The 21,871-nt window shown below is 37.6% G+C and overlaps 1 protein-coding gene across 12 annotated transcripts in view; it reads left to right on the top strand.

Moving 5' to 3' along the window:
• Window positions 1-21,871, top strand: part of Relch (RAB11 binding and LisH domain, coiled-coil and HEAT repeat containing) — a 95,877-nt gene extending 74,006 nt beyond the window's left edge. For 8 of the 12 annotated variants that reach the window (XM_039090853.2, XM_039090855.2, XM_039090856.2 and 5 more), the window contains 8 exons: window positions 3,066-3,165; window positions 7,454-7,536; window positions 8,307-8,370; window positions 9,880-10,018; window positions 12,920-13,036; window positions 16,984-17,072; window positions 17,585-17,655; window positions 20,189-21,803. In XM_039090853.2, the coding sequence (XP_038946781.1) occupies window positions 3,066-3,165; window positions 7,454-7,536; window positions 8,307-8,370; window positions 9,880-10,018; window positions 12,920-13,036; window positions 16,984-17,072; window positions 17,585-17,655; window positions 20,189-20,309 (784 nt within the window). In that variant the 3' untranslated portion in view covers window positions 20,310-21,803. 12 annotated transcript variants of the gene reach the window in all.

Consider the following 21,871-nt stretch of genomic DNA (forward strand, 5'->3'; position numbering starts at 1 on the left):
AAGACTGAGGAAACTGAGTCTCAAATAAGGAAGGGAAGCTCCTGAGTGATAGCAGTGGGAACTCCCACTAAGAGTTTAAAACCAGACAAAAGAACACCCATCCAGATTGAAGCAGGGCAGTGGTTTCCAGAAAGGGGAGGAAAGGGACTATCACATGTTTTAACAACTAGAGAAGAAAAATAGTGTTTTAAGGTGTATGTAGTTTTTCAAATGGACTTATGTAGTGAAGGAACAATTAAACCTTATCACATAACTGTTGTTTTTAAGAATTAACATTTGGGGGTTGAGGATTTAGCTCAGTGGTAGAGCGCTTGCCTAGCAAGTGCAAGGCCTGGGTTCGGTCCCCAGCTCCGAAAAAAAGAAAAGGAAAAAAAAAAAAAGAATTAACATTTGACATTTTGAGTTTTGTTTGTGTTTTACCTATTTGATTATTACTAAATATTTTTTATTCCATGCATTGTGAGTTTTTAATAAAAGTACAATTTATACTAGTACAGACTAGTACTCATTCTGAAACTAGTAGAAAATTATGATCAAGTACAGATATTATTATTACCATTATTATTATTATTTTATCATCTTTTACAGTCCTGTCATCCCCTTCCTGGTCAGCCCTCATCCCATCCCATCCCCCCATGCCCCCTCTCCAAGAGTATGTCTTTATCCCCACCCCACCAGGCCTCCCTCCCCTCTCCCTGACCTCAAGTCTCTCGAGGGTTAAGTGCATCTTCTCTCACTGAGGCCAGACCCAACAGTCCTCTGCTATATATGTGTCAGGGCCTCATATCAGCTGGTGTATGCTGCCTGGTTAGTAGCTCAGTGTCTGAGAGATCTTGGGGGTCCAGGTTAATTGAGACTGCTGGTCCTCCTACAGGGTTGCCCTCCTCCTCAGCTTCTCACAGCTTTTCCCTAATAAAACCACAGGGGTCACAAGCTTCTGTCCATTGGTTGGGTGTAAGTATCTGCATCTGACTTTTTCAGCAGCTTGTTGGGCCTCTCAGAGGGCAACCATGCTAGGTTCCTATCTGTAAGCACACCATAATATCAACAATAGTGTCGGGCCTTGGAGCCTCCCCTTGAACTGGATCCTAATTTGGGCCTGTCACTGGACCTCCTTCCCCTCAGTCTCTTCTCCATTTTTGTTCCAGCAGTTCTTTTAGACAGGTATAATTCTGGGTCAGTTTTTGACTGTGAGATGGCAACCCCATCCCTCTACTTGATGCCTTGTCTTTCTGCGGGAGGTGAACTATGTAAGTTCCCTCTCCCCACTGTTGGGCATTTCATCTAAGGCTTTGAGTCTGAGCATCTCTCACCTCCCAGGTCTCTGGAACATTCTAGAGAGCCCCTCCTACCCACCCCCACACACACACTTCCTACCTCCCAATGTTGCCTGTTTCCATTCTTTGCATTGGGCCTCAGGGCTTCACTCCTGTCTGCCCTCCCCAATACCTGATCAAGTTCCCCTTTTCCCCTCCCTGTCCCCTCTCACAACCAGCTCCCTCCCTCCCTCTGCCCACTGTGATTGAGACATTCTCAATTGGGCCCTTTGGCTTGTTAACCTTGAGTTCCGTGGATTGTATCCTGGGTATTCTGTACTTTTTTTTTTTTTTGGCTAAGATCCACTTATTAGTGAGTGACCATGCAAGTTCTTTTGGGTCTAAGTTACCTCTCTCAGGATATTTTCTAGTTCCATCCATTTGCCTGCAAAACTCATGATGTCCTTGTTCTTGATAGCTGAGTAGTACTCCGTTGTGTAAATGAACCACGTTTTCTGTATCCATTCTTCTGTTGTGGAACATCTGGGTTGTTTCCAGCTTCTGGCTATCACAAAAATGAACAGAGAGGAACACGTGTCCCTGTTGCATGGTGGGGCATCTTTTGAGTATATGTCCAAGAGTGGTATAGCTGGGTCATCAGATAGATCTATTTCCAGATTGATTTCCAGAGTGGTTGTACAAGTTTGCAGTCCCACCAGCAATGGAGGAATGTTTCTCTTTTCTCCACATTCTTGCCAACCTGCGCTGTCACCTGAGTTTTTGATCTTAGCCATTCTGATAGATATAAGGTGGAATCTCAGAGTCATTTAGATTTGCATTTTCCTAATGACCAAGGACTTTGAACATTTCTTTAAGTGCTTCTTGGCCATTCGAGATTCCACTATTGAGGCTCAGGCATTAAAGGCTAGGCTTACAACCAAAAATATAAGAGATTCCACTATTGTGAAGTCTCTATTTACTTCTATACCCAATTAATTGATCGATTGGGTTATTTGATGTTTTAGAGGTTAACTTACTAAGTTCAATTTTCCAGAAGTGAAAAATAGAGCTGCAATTGAAAACTGCTATCATGGAGTCCTTACTCAGTTCCCTATGATGTGTTAGTCTCTCTAATCACAAGTCCTGGTTACTGAAGCACTTATAACTTGATCATTCTTTCTCTGTGGTACAAGAAATTGAATCTGGACCTTTATACATGTCAGACAGATGCTCTCCCATGGAGCCTCTTTATAATTTTTCTTTTTTTCATTTGTTGTGAACAGAATCTTACTTCGTTACCCCAGCGGGCCTTGACTTTAGTTTAGGTCATGCAGCACTTGAACTGGCAATCTCCTGCCTACCCTTCCCATCAGCTGCGATATAAGCCAAAGCCACTAGGATGTGTACTCACTAATAACACCGTCTTCTGTTTATTTCAATGGGCTTTTATAGACCTTGGCTACATTGTGGAGGCTGGCCCAGAGCTTCCTATCCTTCAACTTTCACCTCCTATGTTTTGTATAAAGGACTGTGCCACCATTCCTATTTTTGTGATTTTAGTTTTCGTGCTATTAAATTGTTTAAAATTTCTGTCACAATTATAGATGCTTAGAGAAGTGCAATTCTAAATATTGTTTATACTTAATATAAAGTGACTTTTTGTGGGATCTTAGCTGTGATGTAATAAACCTACATCCATTGGTATGTTCTGCCAGTGTTTTATTAATATGCATATGTGTACACATAGTGATTTTTTAATGCAGCAGTTAGGCATGTGGTTTAGATTGTAATGTCATTTTTCTCCCACAGTGCAAATCCAGCCTATCATGAGCTGTTGTTAACTGTGTTGTGGTATGGTGTTGTTCACACTTCTGCACTTGTCAGGTGTACTGCTGCTAGGATGTTTGAGGTATGTTACCTTTTCTTTTTCTGCTTCTACTTGTGATTTCCTTTAGAATAGAACATGTTTTCTTTTAAGTTTCAAATACTGTGTATATGTAAATAAATATGTACATATTTATTTATTGATTTGTGACATTGAATAGTATCTAGTTGTGTACTGTGTGATGGGGCAGGACTTTAGCTTTGGCAAATGGAAGAATGTTTTTTAGCCTTACTGGTTCTTTTAAATGTTGTTCTTGGTTTCATTTCTCCTTTAAACCTTATTTGAATTGCATCCTATTCAATGTTTCTGATTGTCCTTTCCTATTGACTAAAGTAAATAACTTCTCAAGGTGAGACAACGTAGAGTATTGCTTAAGCTGTAGTATTCTTTATTAGATTAAATTCCAGTTATTTGCAGTTACAGTATTTCATCACATATCATATCTAGAATAAGATCCCTAGTCACTGACTACCCATAGGCTTACAAGGCAAGAGATTGGTCTGTAATGGACCTAGCTTTTATTAACTTACTATCTTCCTAACGTTTGATAGCTGTGAATGCCTCTCAGTTTACACATCAGGTAGCACTTTACATATGTTCTTATTTTTAAGTCCTGGAGTCCTCAGTTGGTTATGTTTGAAGCTATTGAGGTTTACCGTAGAGTCAGGCTACCTGGGTTCAGTTTCCATCTCTTCTACCAACTTTGTTCATTATTAGGACAGAGTTAAACTTGTCAGTACATTAGTTTCCTCATCTACAAAATGAAGATAGTGATTAAAAGTATCATACTCAAATGATTTTGGTTAATAATCTGTGAGTTAGTAAAGCCCTTAAAATGGTATCAAACATGAGCTGTTATAAATGTTGGCTTTCATGTCATTGTTTTTCTACTTCGTGCTATTCACACAAAACCGTATAAGGAATGTATAAACTAAAATTATCCCTTTGTGCCTGTGATTCTATTTTTTAATTTTTTTCACACTATACTTTGGTAATATTCTTCCCCTTTCCCAGCTCCTTCTAGATGTTCCTCACCCCTTAATATCCAACTTCAAGTTCTTTCTGTCTCAAAACAATTTTTTAAAAGACAATAAACACAAAGACTGAAAATCAAATAAGCTTAAAAAAAGCAAAAAAAAAAAAAAAAACAAAAAACAAAAAAAGAAAAGGAAAAAAATCTATAGGACAAGAAAAACACCAAAACAAAATAGAGCAAAGCAAAAAGAACTCAAAAAATGGTAAAGAGTCTGTTTTGTGTTAACCAGCTACTCCTACCCATGAGGTCTGCCCTGGCATATGATTGATATATACCCAGTGACACTCCATTGCAGAAAACTGATTTTTTTTCCCCTCTGTCAGCCAGGTATCAATAGCAAATAGCTTTTTGTTTAGGGGTTAGAACTTAAAATGTTTTTGAGGAGAATTAATTAAAATCGTCCTAAATTTAAGAATTTCTCTACAATTTAAGATAAGCTGCAATTGGAAGAATAGAATATTGGATATATTTAAAAATACTTGCTTTCTATAATTTTCAGTAACTAGATTGATCAAACCTGAATAAAATTCTCTTCACCAGGAAGTTGAAAGTTTTGTCCTATTTTGTTTTTAAGATCTATAGTCAAAAGTTATTTGTTGAAGTCAATGCCAGAGCAATTTTGATGGGTTTTTTTTTGTACAAATTCCTTATTGGATAAGTAACTTTAATTACTCAGTGTGCTAAAAAGAAAGTGTATTACCATAAAGATGGCTTTCTTTATTCCTTTGAAAAGAAAAATGTGTCCTTTCAAAAGCTGTCATCAATACATTCTAAATGCAATTTTACTCTAAGGCCTAAAAACTTGCTTCTTTTTCTTGACTGCTAGTTTCTAAAAGGTATGTATGTATATATGAAGTACTTCAAATAAATAAACGTAGCTTGCCCCATTTCACGTTTGGCTTTGCATGTGTGTCTGCCTTGAATGCTGCCTCGGATGCCCAGGGCTCCATGGTGCTCCGTCTCAGAAGCACATAGATTAGATGGTGCTGCAGAGCTCAGGCAGGTAGAGCATAGTTGATGTCATCCTCTGATGCGTGGAGTTCAAGGCCAGCCAGGACTACCTTGGAGCTTACCTCAAAAGTAAAGTAACAGGATTAAATAACAGAAGTGAAAAATGGATATACTAGGAACTTAATTTGAAATACTTGCTGAAATTTAACACAAACTCAGCTTTCTTTTTTAGATACCAGGGCATGGAGAAACCCAGTGGGATCATGTTGTTCCTGGTGCTAAACAAGACACCACGTCTTACTTTTTGAAGAAGAAAATGAATATAATTCTTTTGTGAGGGAACTCAGTAACTTTCATGTTAAGTGACCATCTAGAGTGACAAATTACAGAAAAAAAGACATCACATGACTATTAATCATGAGATAATTGAACTATATCATTAGACTTTAGCTCAGAGGACCAACATCAGTTAGGACAAAAAGAATAAGTCAGTCTATTGTCTGTTCTGCTTTCAACTCTACAACCCTTAACAAATGCACTTCATTTCTACTTTATTTCTGAGATTTTCATCTGCTAAAAACTTTGCTAATGTTTTGTATTTGTCTCACCAGACATAAAGAGCAAAAGGTACAGTATATAAGATAGCTAGTAATTGATAACTCTTAAATTTATTGACCATCTAGCTTTTTTAAATTACCTTAAGGATCCTAGAGCAGTGAGAAATTAACTTGTCCTCTAAATTACCCACTTTGAAATGATGAAATCAAGGTACCAGGCATCAAGATAGTCCTTGCTGATTCAAACTTAAGCCATCTTATAATGCAAAGAATTTGAACTCCTTGTTCTTTTTCTTCCTACCTGAACTTAATATCACTCATATAATAACAAAATATCTTTTACCATTTTACTTCTGCCTAATTAACATAGGCCTTTAATAAGTAAATTGTTTCATAATGCTGAAATCAATTCTGGAATGAATGGGTTGATAAGTGGTAATGAATTATTGCAGAAGTAAGTATCTTCACATAATGTTAGCTAAGCTTCTCAGACTTGGTAAAAGGAGTGCTAGAACATGATGTTGATACTGAAAGTCCATGGTAGCTCTGATTCTCTGTGAAAGCTACAACTAATGAACATATTGGTTAGGATTTAGTAGTTAGACGTGCTTACATTCTGAATCTGGGGGGAGTGACTTCAGTAATCTTTATAAAACCAAAATGTATGCCCTACTACTCTCTTGTTTTACAAAAATTAGCATCATTTACTAACCAAAGTATTTTGACTATTAAAGATTGATTCAGTTCATTATATGTACTTTAAATTTTATGTAAGCTTTTAGAAAATTATAAGAAAAAGACCTATTCAGAGTTAAACTAACAAATGTAATTAAATGACTTTTATAAAAATTCCAAATCATATATTATTGAGTAATCATTATAACTTAATTCATATTATATGCATACCCTTTGTCATGTGCAATAGCTCTTAATTAATAGTACACTCGCCATTTGAGTTAGGTGAGAAATTCAGCATTTTCAGATGAGTAAACTAGTCTTGAGATTCTGTAATTTATCTAAGGCTGCATGACTAATAGTAGGAGAGAGTTGGAATTTGAACCCAAAGTTAATGTCTAGGTTGAACACTCCAGAACATATTGCTGTGGTATATGTCTGTAATTCAGATAATAAGGTTGTATATGGACAGGTTGGGAATTTTACTACGTAGTCTTTAATGTCCTCACTGTAGAACAGTCAGAAGCAGTATAGTGATGGCTACAAGCCTTTTAAGTTTGCTTTCAAAAATGCCTATTTGTATTTTATTGATCATTATAAAAACCTACTCAGTTGATTTTTAGGATGTGTCTCCATTTTAGTTTTTTTCTTTAAGAGCCGAGTGTAGTAATGCATACCTTTAATCTCAACAAGAGGGAGGCAGAGGCAAGTGGACCTCTGTGAGTTCCAGGACAGCCGGAGCTACATAGTGAGACCCTATCTCAATAAAACCAAAAAGAAAAAAACAGGAAATTCTCCTTACATTGCATTTTAATTGAAGATGAAAATTAAATATAGTCTTTGACCTAAAGTACAAACTGCCATCCAGTTGGTGACAAGCCTCTTTGTGGACTGCTAGGCAATTTAAGCTTTCTTTCCTCCTAAGCCTTCTATGCCTTGGTAAGCACTCTAGTAGCAGTATTCGCTTAGCTTCTAATTTTGGTTTTGCTTTTGTGTTTTCTCTCTTTCTCTTGGTTGTTCCTCTCTCCTTCCCGTGGCACACTGTTTGCTTTCCATGCACCACCTGTGAATACCCCCTGTGCTGACCAATCAGCTGTTGGTGAAGGGGGTGAATGAGACTCTGGTAGCTCAGAGGGTTGTTCCTGCTCTCATTACTCTCTCCAGTGACCCTGAAATGTAAGTGTTGTCCCTGCCTTCCATGGCCAGCATTCCTTTCCAAATGTGCTTGTTGAGAAATAACCATCATGCTGTTAACAGTCACTTGGAAATAGTGACATTGGGCTATATGCCTATTTGAGTTCAAACTTCAAACATCGTGTTGCTATTAGTACATTGTTGAGGTTGTTTTTAAGTCAATCTCAAAATAAGCCTAACTTAGAGGCCATATAATAGAGAAAAATATTAGCATAAATATTCAAAACTGAAACATGCTGATGGACTATTTCTTCAAGCCAAGAAAGGATGCTCTGCTAATCTCACTAACAGGTTATTACCAGTGAGTGTAGTGGCATGAACCAAAGGCTTAACATTTTAATGTCTCATGTGGATGACTAAAGCAAGAAAAAGGCCAGTGAGTCTGCCTGCCCATCCTCAGTCACAGCTAACCCAGTTCTCATTCCAGTTTACCAAACCATTTTTTATTGCATGTTGACTGGTTTACAGCTGACTCTTCGAGGCATGAGTGAAGCATTAGTTGACAAGCGGGTTGCTCCGGCCCTTGTTACCTTGTCCAGTGATCCTGAATTGTGAGTTCACAGACTGTGACCCTGAGTTATCCTGCCTGTCTTATTGAGCATTCTTCTTGGTCTGCTCTTTAAAAGTTTAACTGTCATTGCTAGAGACTAATGTGGGATTTCTACCTTGTGCTTATTTTGATACATATGTTATTGATGATTGTATTGTCTTTCAGGGAAGTCTCAGTTTCTTTCCTTCTTGATTTCTAACAGCTCTGTCAGGATTGCTACAATTCCAGCATTTGGCACTATTATGGAAACGGTTATTCAGAGAGAGGTAGGAAATAGACATTTGTTTAAACTCTGTGCCAGTAGTGATGGCAGATTTCTGATGACATCCCCGAAGGAGGAGTCAGGGAGCATCATAACTTTATGGCCTTCCTTAATTAATTACTCACCAGATATTTAAAAGTACCATAGTTTAGACTGTTCTATTTCTGTGTTAGACTTTTCAATTAAAAAATTAACTTTAGTCTAGCTGGATATAAACCAACCTACATACATTTTTTTCCCTCCATTTTTAGATAAAATCCTACTAAATAATAGCCATGACTGGTTGGTATTCCCTATGTAGGCCAGATTGGCCTTGAATTCACAGAAATCTGACTGCTTCTTCCTGCCAAGTGCTGGGATTAATGATGTGCACCATCATGCCCAGTGTATATGTTTTATTGCTAGTTTGAGGAATATTTTAACATAAAATATTAGGAAAACAAAGCTATCTCCATTTTACAGATGAAGTAGAGGGGAGACCTGTATCCTAAACACTGTCATAGATGCTTCCTTATAAAATCAAAACCCTCTAATCTGTTATGTAGATCTTGTGGCTTATACCACTGTAAACCCTGACTGCCCTGCTTCAGGTGTTTAGCAAGTTTTCCTCTGTAAAGATTATCTTGATTCTGAAACCGCCTAACTGCAACATTACATATAACACATTTCCCAAGGTGCTAGAGAGGTGGTTCAGGGGTTAAGAGTATTTGCTGCTCTAGCAAAGGACCCACCCGTAACTCCAGTTTCAGGGAAATAAGATGCCCTCTTCTGGCCTCTCCAGGCAATAGGCGCACACATTATAATACATACATACATGCAAAACACTCATACACATAAAATAAAAATTCTTAAACACCAAGATGAGTTTCAGAGGGTTTTTGGGTTTTTGTCATACTCAGCATATATTTAATCAAAATGAAAAAAATCTTGTGTATTAGAAATTAAGTGATCTGTGGACATGTTATTCACCAAAATCAGAACTTCATTTTTGTAAAGAGTCTTAACAACAAAAACTAAGTTTTAGTTATAGAAAGAATATTTTGCCCCTTTTTTGCTCTCTACATATTTCACTGACAAAGCAACAGAAAAAAAAGAGCACATCTTTCTGCAACGCTCGCAGTTTTGCCAGAATTTCAACATGGTCTTAAATCCTAAAAATACAGTGTCTTTTAGGGAAATATGAGTAAGATTTAAGTCAGCCATGACTCACTGCTTTCAGGGGTGGATAGCTGTTACCTACACTGTGATTTGAGACTTATAACTTAGATACAAAAGCAAAAACCAACTTTTCCCTTTTTTTTCCCATTTGTTTTAAATTTTTTGGTCAGGTGTGTTTGCTTGTTAATCTAAATTAAGAATTACTGCACAAACAGAAAGTGAGATCTTTTCTGGATAATAAAATTTCACTATAATGGTTTTACAGTGTGAATCCACTGCCGTAGGCCATTTTTAATCTGCTTGTTTTCACCCTAACAGCCTACTCTGTTTTTAATATCCTATTTCTGATTTTAAGTTGCTAGAAAGAGTGAAAATGCAGTTGGCTTCTTTCCTGGAAGACCCTCAGTACCAAGACCAGCATTCTTTGCATACAGAGGTCATCAGAACATTTGGCAGAGTTGGGCCTAATGCAGAACCCCGGTTCCGAGATGAATGTAAGTCACCTTTCTACCAGTTCTGCATTGTTCATCCCAGCCAGGAGCTTGCCTGAGTGTCAGAGCCTTGCTGCTCTTTGATTCTCGTGCTGTAAGAACTATCCTGGAATGCGTTCCTGTTGTGTCTCTAAATACCATCTATGAAGCACGGAGTAGCTCTCTGCCTATGATTGCTTAAGAGACTTTCTTAGTCAAATTTTTAAGGATGCTTTTGTGCTTCTAGTCACTAGTCACATTCTTACTTAGCCCTCTCGGCATGCCGCCATGCTGATACACTATTTTCTTTTAATTTTCAGTGTTTAGATCTACATATGATATGCTAACTCATTTTCTCAAGTTTCTTCTTTGTCTCTTTTACAAGTGGCCCTCATCCTTTATAACAGTTTCTTGGGTGGCATCAAATCCACACAAGCATGTTTGGTATCCAAAAAAAAAAAAAAAAAAGCATGTATGTTATACACTCTAAAAACATGTTTGTTATCACTGTGATACTTTATGGTCCTATTAGTTTTAGGAATTTGACGTCTTTTCTAGAAGATCATAGGTTTGGCTACTTAAGTCAGTATGGTTTCTACTGAAAAAGTAAATTCTCTAATAGACTGTTTATTATATAGCCAGGCTGATTTTCTTTTTTATCAGTTTTAAGACCAGAATAATTGGCAAAATATATTAAGTTCTTTGGACTAGAGTGCGGAAAGGTTTGTTGACGACATGGCACTTACTAATACAATCATGAGAGTCTCTGCTCATTAGTGAATATACTTATCATTGGTCAGGCAAACAGCAGGAAAAGATTGCTCTTCTAGTTAGGAGCATGGACGGTCCCAGCGTTCCAGCACCACATTTACATGAGGTCCGGGCAGAACTCTGCAGGTGGGTTGGCATCATTGAGATAGTAGCTCCTTCGAGGGAGAGCATAACCCCTAGCTCCTAGATTAAGGAATATGCTAGGTAATAATGGGTCTCTGGCTTATACCATGTTGTTGAATTTAGTTGCCAGTAGAGCATTATGTGACCAGTTTACATATACCCACAAGGGAGATTTAGAGGATGAAACCATCTGGATTGCCATGAGCGTGATGTGGAGTTGGTTCTTTTCATAGATCCATGGATGCTTTGTTCTTTGTAATTCTAGGCCTACAGTTATTTCTCAGAGCAAACACTATCTGTATATTTCAATGACTCTTTTTAGAATTTTTAAGAACCTTAAAAAGGAGACCTAATATGTGATAGTTTTATTCATGCAATAGTGCCTATCTATTAAATATGTAAAAATTATATAATAATAGAAAACAAAGATTTTCCCCTGAAAGCCCTAAAAGAACAGTTAAAGGTAAATTTAAGGAAAACTTTAGTTGAATAGATCTAGTTAACTGTTGTCTCTGATAGCTCTTTCTTTTTATTAAAGATTTATTCATTTATTATATATAAGTATACTGTAGCTGCCTTCAGATACACCAGAAGAGGTCACCAGATCTCATTACAGATGGTTGTGAGCCACCATGTGGTTGCTGGGAATTGAACTCAGGATCTCTGGAAGAGCAGACAATGCTTTTAACCTCTGAGCCATCTCTCCAGCCCCCTCTGATAGCTCTTTAAAATATTTTTAGGGAAAAAAGAAATTTGATTCTTTTACCACCCTCTCCCCCCCACCTGTCCCTGCGTCTCCTTGCTTTGGACTACTTTTCTGTTCAACAGGCTTTACCTCGAGGAATTTATTGTCAAATCTATAAATAGGACTTACAGTGAAATCAAGCCCATATCAGAAAGAATACTATATTGTTAACGATCCATATTTATAGGTAATTCTCTTGGGTATTTAGAGAAAGAGTGGAAAAGTTGGAATGATTAGATTACTTCTCACTCTATTCCTTAACTAACATAAGTTCTCTCATTAGCCTGTATTATTTCCCAATTTTCCATTAGACCTTTAGGTCTTGCATCTATTTGAAATTTTGTTTTGGATTGAGAGTGTAGGGATATCAGATTCCCTGGAAGTAGAATTAAAGAGTATTGTGACCCACCATGTGGGCGCTAGGAGCCAAACCCCAGTCCTGTGCACATGAAGCACCAAGTTCTCTTGATCACAGAGCCATTGCTACAGTCCCTTACTTCTATCTTAGACATTAGTTCTTTTATCTGGAGCACTCTGTAATTCTTTACTGTCAGCTACTCAGAAGGGCCACTAGGAATGTGCCATCATGGATTGAAGGCTTTCTAAGCTCGTGTAAGTCTGCTTTGGTTGGAGTTGGCTTTCTTGGTTTCCGTACTCTACCTACCGTCCCTGAACTAATGACAGTCTCTTGCCTCAACCTCCCAAGCCCTGGGATTATAGTGCAAGTTTCAGTCTTTCTCTTTTTCTACGTTTACTGGAGGTCCAAATGCATTTAGATAAATAAGTAAATAAGTATAAAGGCTGTTATATCTGCCTTAAGACCTTCTTTGAAAGTATCCTAAAATCTAAATTTAAATGCCGTGCATTTATCTTTATTTTATTTGCTGTTTCAAATCTTTGCCTAATAAGACTTGAATAAAAGACTTCCTAGGTGCTGTATCTTATATTTCTTCCCCATTGAAGATGAGTTTTAGACTTATTCCCACCCAGGTTATATGTGTTACACTGTGTTCCTAGACATAAGTTTCCTTATGAAAAGATTACCACTGCTTTGTGTCTTGGCTCATTTATTTATCATTTTTTCCAAGTGGAAGGTTGAGGGGTAAGATGAATCACCTGTCCTCAAAACTGGACAGTAGCTATAGTGTTATAACCTGAACTGACAAATCACTTACTTAGAAAACATACTTTTGCCTTATAAGAAAGAGTATAATTATGCACTGTAAAGTATGAGGGTTGTGTATATATGATCGTGATAACACTTAACGTTTTCTTTTCTTTTTCAGTTGTTATACCACATTTACATAAATTAGCCTTGGTGAACAACTTACAAATTGTGGATTCCAAAAGACTGGACATTGCAACCCATCTTTTTGAAGCCTACAGTGCACTGTCCTGTTGTTGTATCCTTGCTGTGCTGAACTGTATTTGCTGATGTAACTCACTCTATATAACTCAGTAAACCCCAGAAAACCAACCCAACTGCAAAGCTGAAGCTTTGGTTCAACTTTGCCACATGTCTTTTACTCTACCCATCTGTAATTTTTAAAGGTAGCTTTAGTCCTCTGTTTATGCTTTATAAAAGTGATAAAGTGCGCCCCAGCGAGCGGCCTACCCTGAGCTTTACTATGCAGTGAACAATAGATACAGGGCAGAATACATCTAGGCTTTCATGTTCTGGTATCAGATTGTTCAATGGATGTTTAACTTAGCCAGTGAAATACTAGGAATTCCGTAGCAACCAAAGGTTATAAATGATTAAACCAAGACTTTAGGACTGTAGTGACAACTTCTGCTTTCCATAGTTAAAAGCAAGACTGAACTGGAACCAAGAGCTTTGACTGTCCTCTTGAACGTTCTTTCTAGACTATGTTTAGTAAGGTAAAACTAGGAAGGAAATGAAGATGGGCCGAGTGAGCTCTAGGCTCTGACTCTCAGTGAAAGACAGGAGAGTTCAAGAAAAGGAAGTAAGGGATTGAGAAGAGTGGAAAGCTGAATTCTCATAGAACCACAGGAGCACGTGCTAGGCATGTAATTAGAATTATCTTCAAAGACAGAGAAAGAGATTGAAATTAAACTTCCTAGTGACTCGTAGAGGAAAGCAAGTGTCAGAAGAGTCTCAGAATACCATGGTTCTGAGTTGTCACAGTCCTCACCAGACAGAACAGGTCATTAGAAATAAGATAAAAAGGTTCTAGAGTGCCACAGACACTCATTAGTGCTGGAATTTTTTTGTAACTGGAGTGTAACCACAGAGGGCTGCTTTTGTTCAGTCTGTAGGACTGTTAAAACTCAGGAAGCAGGGCCCACTGCTGAGTGAAGACTGATTACAAATGGTCTGCTTACATGAACGCCATGCTTCTCATAATGTAGATTATACAGGAAGCAGAAGTCTAACGTTTTAGTTTGATAACTAAAGTCCATGTCCTTTATAAGCTTTGTTCCACTAAAAGCAGAAGTCACTGTCACTCCTGATTCATCTTGCTGGACTTTTAACTTAGAGAAGAAGATAGAGGAAGCAGATGAGGAACTCCTGTTGTGAGTTGGCAAGGAGGAATCTTCTATGAAGAAATGACAGAACACTGGTGAGAGAGAGATGACACTGTAAAAATTAGTAACTCAACTGTGAAAGGACTCGTTAGAAGTTAAGCAAAAACTCACATAATCTAATTAGCTAATGAGTTTATAAAGCAATGTGCCTCAATGAAAGGGAAAAGTACCAGGACAACTTTAGCTGTGTAAAACAAAATTACTAAATAAGAAAAGCTATAGTTTCTGATGAACATAGAAATTTATACAGAGAAAGTATCAAGTATTTAAGTATGTATCAACTATTGCTGGGATAAATAAATAAAAGGTCCTGTGCCAGGACAAGAGAGAGAAGAGCCTTTTAGAATAGCCCCTACTCAGTCAAACACTGGGTCTGTTGTGCATTACTCCAACTTTACTTGCATCAGGAGTACGGTCACTAATAAAGTCTCATCGCCAGATCTGTTCCAAAGCTGATTAGAACAATAGCTTCCTGTCAGAACCGACATAGGAAAGTTACAGGTAACATTATGCCTAATAACAATCAAAATGTCATAACATGCTTGAAGGACCTTAAAACTGTTTAAGCTAGACAATAGACGGCTTAGGGGTGATGAGAAAATGTGACAAGGTGTGTGGCTGGGAAAGATGAATGAATGCAAGTTGGTGTGTGTGGAGGCCAGTGGTTAGGGTTAGGTGGCAAGTATTCTAAAGGGGGGTATGGAGAAGGAAGGTCATATACTGTGTATGTAAGGGATAGACACAGGCTTTGTTGATAAACTTTTTTACAGAGATATCCAAAATGCAAGAGCATGTCACTGCAGTAGAGTCAGTTTTGATATCAGACAGGACTGAAGGATATACACATTTCCAGTCCTTGAAAGTTTGATTTTTATGAGGAAAAGATAGGCCCAACAAGTGAGTAGAAAGAATAACTTCCCTATTTTCTGTAAGTATGGCCATCTTGAGCCTCCTTGCCTGTGTTTCAGTATTTCACTTTCTACTAATCCAAAGGTCACCTGCTTACATCTTGAAGGTACTTTCCCAGTATCTAGAAAACAAGTTATACAGTAATTAAACTGCAGCCCTCTGTATCATGTACATATTTAAATTGTGTGTGCAAATGCAGGCGTGTACACGATGACACAGCAAATGCACATGTAAAGGTCAGAAGGCAACTTTCCAGAGTTGGTTCCCACCTTCATTCTGTTGGGATGGAACTCAGGTCTCCACAGGCTTATTATATAATACATGCTTTTAATACTGAGCCATCTTGCAGGCCCCATCTATATTTTTAATAACTATTCATTATAGGAGCCTTGTTTATGAGCATTGTGACATTTTCAAGGAAGTATTAATATATTACATCCCTTTTTTTTTAAATGAAGTTCATTGTAAGTTTTTTTTTTTAATTAAGCCAGTTTCATAAAGGAACTCTCTTCTTTCTTCACTTGAACATGGTGTAATATAATAAAAATATGCCTAAATTCATGTGAATAAGATGAATTATTTTCTTGATAAATGTGCCTGCTTTCTGATTCTTTTGAATGTGGAGCTAATCGACTAAAACTCAAAGATAACTAGGACCTAAAGTAAATTGAATGTACTCTGTTGTCTGATTCATTCTGGACCAATAGAAAGTCACCTTAGCACATGTCAAAACAAAAAAAAATTCCTGTGACTGGAGAAATAGCATGGTTTAGATCACTGGCTGTTCTTGCACCAGTGTCCCAGCACCTACATGGCGGCTCACAACCATTTGTGACTCAAGTTCCTTTCTGGCTTCTTTAGACACCAGATACACAAGTGGTACACACAGATATATTCAGACAAAAGAAAAAATCCATACACAAAATACTATTTTAAGAAACAAACTAAAGACAACGTATATCCCATAGACAAGTTATTTCAACCTAAGCTATACAAGTGTGTTGTCATTGGCTATGCTGTCAGGTATATGAAGACCTGCAGGTGATAGGAGCATCATCCTCAGATAAACCACATCCATATCGCATAGTGGATCTTTAAAGAGAATCCAAAAACAATATGACAGTAAAATACAATCTCTTTCTACATTTTTACAAGCTTCCAATCTTGCAATTGTCTGACATATAGCAAATAAGTAGTGATGTTATAAGCAACTTGCCTTTGTCAGTTTTTACATAGCTTTCAACTTAGCTGTCATGAAAATATTTCTGTGTGTGCAAGTGCATGTGCTCGACATGTGAAGGCCAGAGGTCAAATCAGGTGTTGTTCCTCAGGAACTGTCCACCTTATTTTGAAAACAGTGTCTCTCCCACGTTTCCTCCTGTCTCTCCCTCTCTGGTGCCAGGATTGCAGGCACACCATTACACTACATTTTGAGGTTCAGGCTCAGGTCCTATGCTTGTGCAGAAGCACTTAATCAGCTGAGCCTTTTGTCCTACCTTATTGGAAATGTTTTCTTACCTTTCATATTTAGAATTTACTTAATTTAACATTGGATTACAAATGGAATGTTTGTCATCATTATTTTATTTATATAATATTTAATTGTTATAGAATGTTAGAGTAACAGATAATACCAAAATAAACAGAAGTGTGAGAATACACTTAGATGATTGGCATCAACTTTCCCTACAGAGGTGCCATCTGTGAAGGAACTCTGACACATGCACGTTTGCTGCGCCTCAGCACTGTCTAAAAAGCCTTTTTTCTATATGGTATCTTCTCTGTTCGCTAAGGTTTTTGGTTGGTTGGTTGGTTGGTTTCTCTTTTTGTTTTGTTTTGTTTTGTTTTTAGGGGTTTTTTTTACCCCTTTTTCTTAACTATCTTTCCTCAGTCATTTCAGAGGATTTAATGGTAAATCACTTTTTACCTGGCCTCAGATGTTTACGGACTGACATGGAGCATCTCTCTCCAGAACATGAGGTAAGTGCCTGACTAGCAGCACCAGGTTTATGGGTTTAGCATCTGTCTTCATACACTCTCCCTGGATGAGACTAGATTATGACAGCCATGCTTAACACTGTTAAAGTCTAGCTCGACATTTTTTGTGAGTGTGTTTACTAGTTGTAATACTTCATGAAGTTCTTCAACATCTTTGAACCTCTAAAACTCTCACACTCTCCTTCACTTGATACGAGGAGAATTTAATATGGAAATGTCTGTAGAATATTTACTTCTATTTTGTCCACTGCTTTCCTTGCCTATCACTTGTTTCTAACTCTACAGTTCTATTTCGCCTCAGCATTCTGTGCCTACTCCTGACTGTCACACTCTTGGCACATAAACCTACTTGCATGTCAGAGTCTTGGCTCAGCCTCTTCACAGAGTCCCTAACACTTCATGCTCTTCAGCTTTTTATACTCATGTAGACTGTGGTTTATAGTATTTGATAATGTTAACTTTATTTCACTAAAGTAAGTGACTTTTCTAATCAGGTTATTTTAAGTTCCATGATAAAAGAATGTGAACAAAAAGTAGAAAACAAGACTGTCCAAGAGCCTCCAGGGTAAGACATTTATTCTTTTTTTAAGGCTTCTTATTAACCTCAATTTCTCTTTCTAAACTTGTTATCTATGGGTATAATGGTTTGTATTATTTTGTAATCACTTCTTTGGAAGACAAGAAAATTGTTCAAGCCAGGTGTGGTGGCACACATCTTTAATCGCAGCAGAAGCAGGCAGATCTTTGTGAGTTCAAGGCCAATGGTATGCATAAGGAATTCCAGGACAGGCAGAACTACAGAGTAAGCCCCTGTCTCAAAAAAAAAAAAAAAAAAAAACACACACACACACACAATAAGTAAAAGAAAATTATTCAGGTCAGCTTTTCTCAAGTATTGAATATCATAAAAACCAAAATGAGAAATGGTGACTTTTTAAAGATTCAGATCTCTAGTCAATGCTTTATACCTTCCCTCTAAATATTCTGATGCAACTTTGAGGGAGAATATGTATGCATGCCTCTCTCTCTCTCTGTGTGTGTGTGTGTGTGTGTGTGTGTGTGTGTGTGTGTGTGTGTGTGTTCTGACAGGCACAAATATGTAAATGTCACACATGAAGATTCAAGGACAACTTGCAGGAGACGAGTTTCTACCATGTGAGTTCTGAGGATTGAACTTGGGTGGTCAGGATTGATGACAGAGGTCTTTCTTGCTGAATCATTTTTCCAGTCCCAAGCCTAGGAATCTTTATGTTTAAAGGCTTCCAGAGACATTGCCAGAATTGTGCTACTGGATTGAGCCTTACCAGTCAAATAAATAGTTCTAGAAGTTTCTGATAGGAGTTTTCAAACTTAGGAGTATCTTAGCAAAGCTTATTAGAATTCTAAGAATCAATTAGGATTCAAGTTAGAATATGAATGCAGATCTGTAGCAGTAATAATATTGAACATATACTGTTATTTTCAATGAAGAAATAAGCTTTTGAGCAACTAATAGTAAATAAAGTTAAAACACATCTCCTTTAAGGCTGACTATAGAAATGTTCCATCCAGGCAGTCTTGTTCTGCATACAAATAAGCATGTGCACATGCACACACAGATCTCCTCTCCTCCCAAAGCCAGGACACATGTAAGGCTCTGCCTCTGTAAAGTATTGGGGAGTTTTCTTAACCTCCTAGCTGAAAAAAGAGCTTCCCCACACACTCCAGTGTTTCATCCATGGTTCGGCCTCCTATGTGTTGGGATTGCCAGTGTGCACCACCTGTCCATTTAAAACATAAAATAATTCTAAAATTAGGCAAGTTGAGGACTTGTAACTTGCCACACATTGCCCTTGAGTTGTTCACGCATGTTTCTTTATTTAATCCTCAGAACATTTTACAGTAGAAACTGCAAGCTCTGTTCTATAGATAAGGAAACTGAATCTAAAGTAAGGTCTAAAGCATCTTGATCAAAACCACAAGGCAGTAAGCTGGGCTTCCTGTCTACTGCAGGACGTTTGTCAGGGCACTGAAACATTGCCTGATCAAGGTTCTCTTCCTGTTAAGCAGTGTGGTAAATAAGCAATCTTAGCAGTCATTCAGATTGTATTTACTGCCTGCATACTAGGCCACTGGGAGAAGAAGAAATGGGTTTGAAATCTATTCATTAAAGTTAGTATAACTAGCTACTCAGAACACATACACCCCCAAAAAGAAATAGGATTGTTATGGGCACAGTGCAAGCCTCACTGTGATTTAATTTACTCATTTGAGAAATAAGTAATATCTATGTTCCAGACTTGCTGTAAGAATTGAATGAAGTGATTGAGTTCAAAGAACTACACAAGGCTAGGAGGGTAGCTCAGTCAGCTGCTCACCATGCCAGCTAGCTTTACAGGCTAACTTCAGTCCCGAGAACTGGTTTGGAGGTTTGCTTTGGTTTGGTTTAGGTTTTTCGTTGTGGTTGTTGTTGGGTTTTTGGGGTTTTTTTGTTTGGTTTTTGGTTTTTGGTTTTGAATGTAGTGATGCATTCTTACAATTCTAGCTCCAAGGTAGCAGAGGCTTTCCGCTTGTCCTGCCTAGCCAAATTAGTAATTCCCAGACCAATAAGAGATCTGCCGTGGGTAGGGAGCATGATTGCTCCTGAGGAACAAAGCATGCAGACAAAAGGCTAACCATTAAACTACTGACGTTGTTTGTGGAGTGCCTTACACTATATACTAAGCACTTTGCACTTGTGTAGTCCCAGTCACCCCCTGAAGCATGACCCCATTGCACAGATAAACAACTTCCTCAAGGCCTCACACCTAGAAAGCAAAGTCTAGATTCTACCCTGGTCCATGTGTGGTCTTAACTGCTGCTGCTGCTGCTTTTCATGTAAAAGAACAAATCTAAGATAATCACAAGTTTTCCTTACCTTTGTGTGATGTAATGATAATGTCACTAACAAATGAAAACTGGACATCCCCAAGATGGCTCAGTGGGGTAAGGTACCTACCACCATGCCTGGTGACCCACATGGTGGAAGGAAAGAAGCACAGGTTGTCCTCTGACCTTCACACATGTGCTATGTCTTAAATTTTTAATGCTTTACGTTCATTTTATATTTTCTTTTCTAGCTCAATGTCAATTGCTGCAAGTTTAGTGAGTGAAGACACAAAGACCAAGTTTTTGAACAAAATGGGCCAGTTGACAACATCAGGTGCCATGCTGGCCAATGTGTTTCAGAGGAAGAAGTAGAAGTGGGAGGGCAGCCGGGTGAACACTAAGATGGACCTCAGTAGACTGCTCCTTGTACTTGAAGTGCTTATCTTTTTATTTCCTGACTTTATGTTCTTGTTATAATTTTATCCTAACCTCCAAAGATATTTGCACTGCTTTCAATTATTGCTGTGTGTCTGTTGGTTTGGGAATTATAACTGTGGTAATGGAAACTTGATTTAATGATCTGTACCAAGTCCCTAGTCTATGTTCTTATTTTTGAGAATAACTTTTATATATAATATATATATGTATAGTGAAGAGGGGTTTTTTGGTTTTGTTTTTTTAATTTTTATTTTTGGATGGGATATTCACAAATCTGTATTATACTCTAAGCTATTACAATGGTACTTAAAATAATGTAAATTTGAAGTCATTGTTATAAAGTAATAAAAGTGGAGATTACTTAAGTATTTAAATTATGAAAGAATAATGCAGACTTTTTATTATTTCTTAACTGACTAGAAAGAGCCACCAGCATTACTCTGTGCCTTTTGGACTTGAGTTTGTGTTCTATAGGAATTACATGCATTCCCCTCACACAGTATTTGAGGCTGCTGTGGTGAATTTGAATGGCTGACCCTACAGTAAGTAGATAATGATGAGTCTTACAACATTTCACACCTCTCTTGAAAGTCCTGTAAGTGCTGTTTAGCCTCTCAACACTTAGATGCACATGATGGAATTCCCTGAGGAAAAACAACACTTGAGCACGGTGAGGAGCAGCCAGGGTGAATTTCACAGCATGTGTACTAGATATAAATGCTCAAATATAAATGTACTGAGAAAAGCTACTAATTATTCATCCCCAAGTTGAAATACACAACAAAATATAATTTAAGTCTGAAATTTAACACCCACTTCCTGTAACACATTTTAGGATGTTTTCTGATTATTTAAACTTTGCAGTTTACTTTTTCATCCTGTCTTGAGAAGTACTAAGAAGTTTCGGACATTTGGGGGTTCGTTCCTTTTTTCCTTCTAAAGTGAAAGTGATGTTGGTTAAGTTATTATTGGATACTCACCACCTAGTCCCTTAAACTCAGTTGCTGTTCCCATTGATGTGTTTTATTTATATGGTCTTATGGCGATGGACAGTCTCACCGGAATTGGCTGGTTGTCTACACAGTGACACAGAGTGCTGCCTATGGAATGGGGTGACTGGCTTAAGGGGTCAATGTGAGGCCTTACCCAGTTGATGCATATACGTGACTCTCACATTTGTTGTATAAATTGATTTACTCCACTTGGATTACATTTACGTCTCTGGAAAAGCTAGCTTTCCCACACAGTGAAAACTCATGAAGTTTATAAATTTGCCTTGGGCAAAGCCATTTGTTTCTTTTACCTATAGTAGAGTTGTTGAGTAGTCTTTCAAACTGTTGGGTTCTAGGCATTCCTGAGAAATCGAAAGTGGCTTCCTTTCATGTCAAAATGTTGATCTGTTATAAATAAAAGGTTTTGCATACTTGTTTTAGTTGTGTAGTTTGTTTTCATTTTAAATCACTTTATCCATACAACAATAAGAAATAATTTATTCT

This window comes from Rattus norvegicus, chromosome 13, assembly GCF_036323735.1.
Source record: "Rattus norvegicus strain BN/NHsdMcwi chromosome 13, GRCr8, whole genome shotgun sequence".
NCBI lineage: Eukaryota > Metazoa > Chordata > Mammalia > Rodentia > Muridae > Rattus > Rattus norvegicus.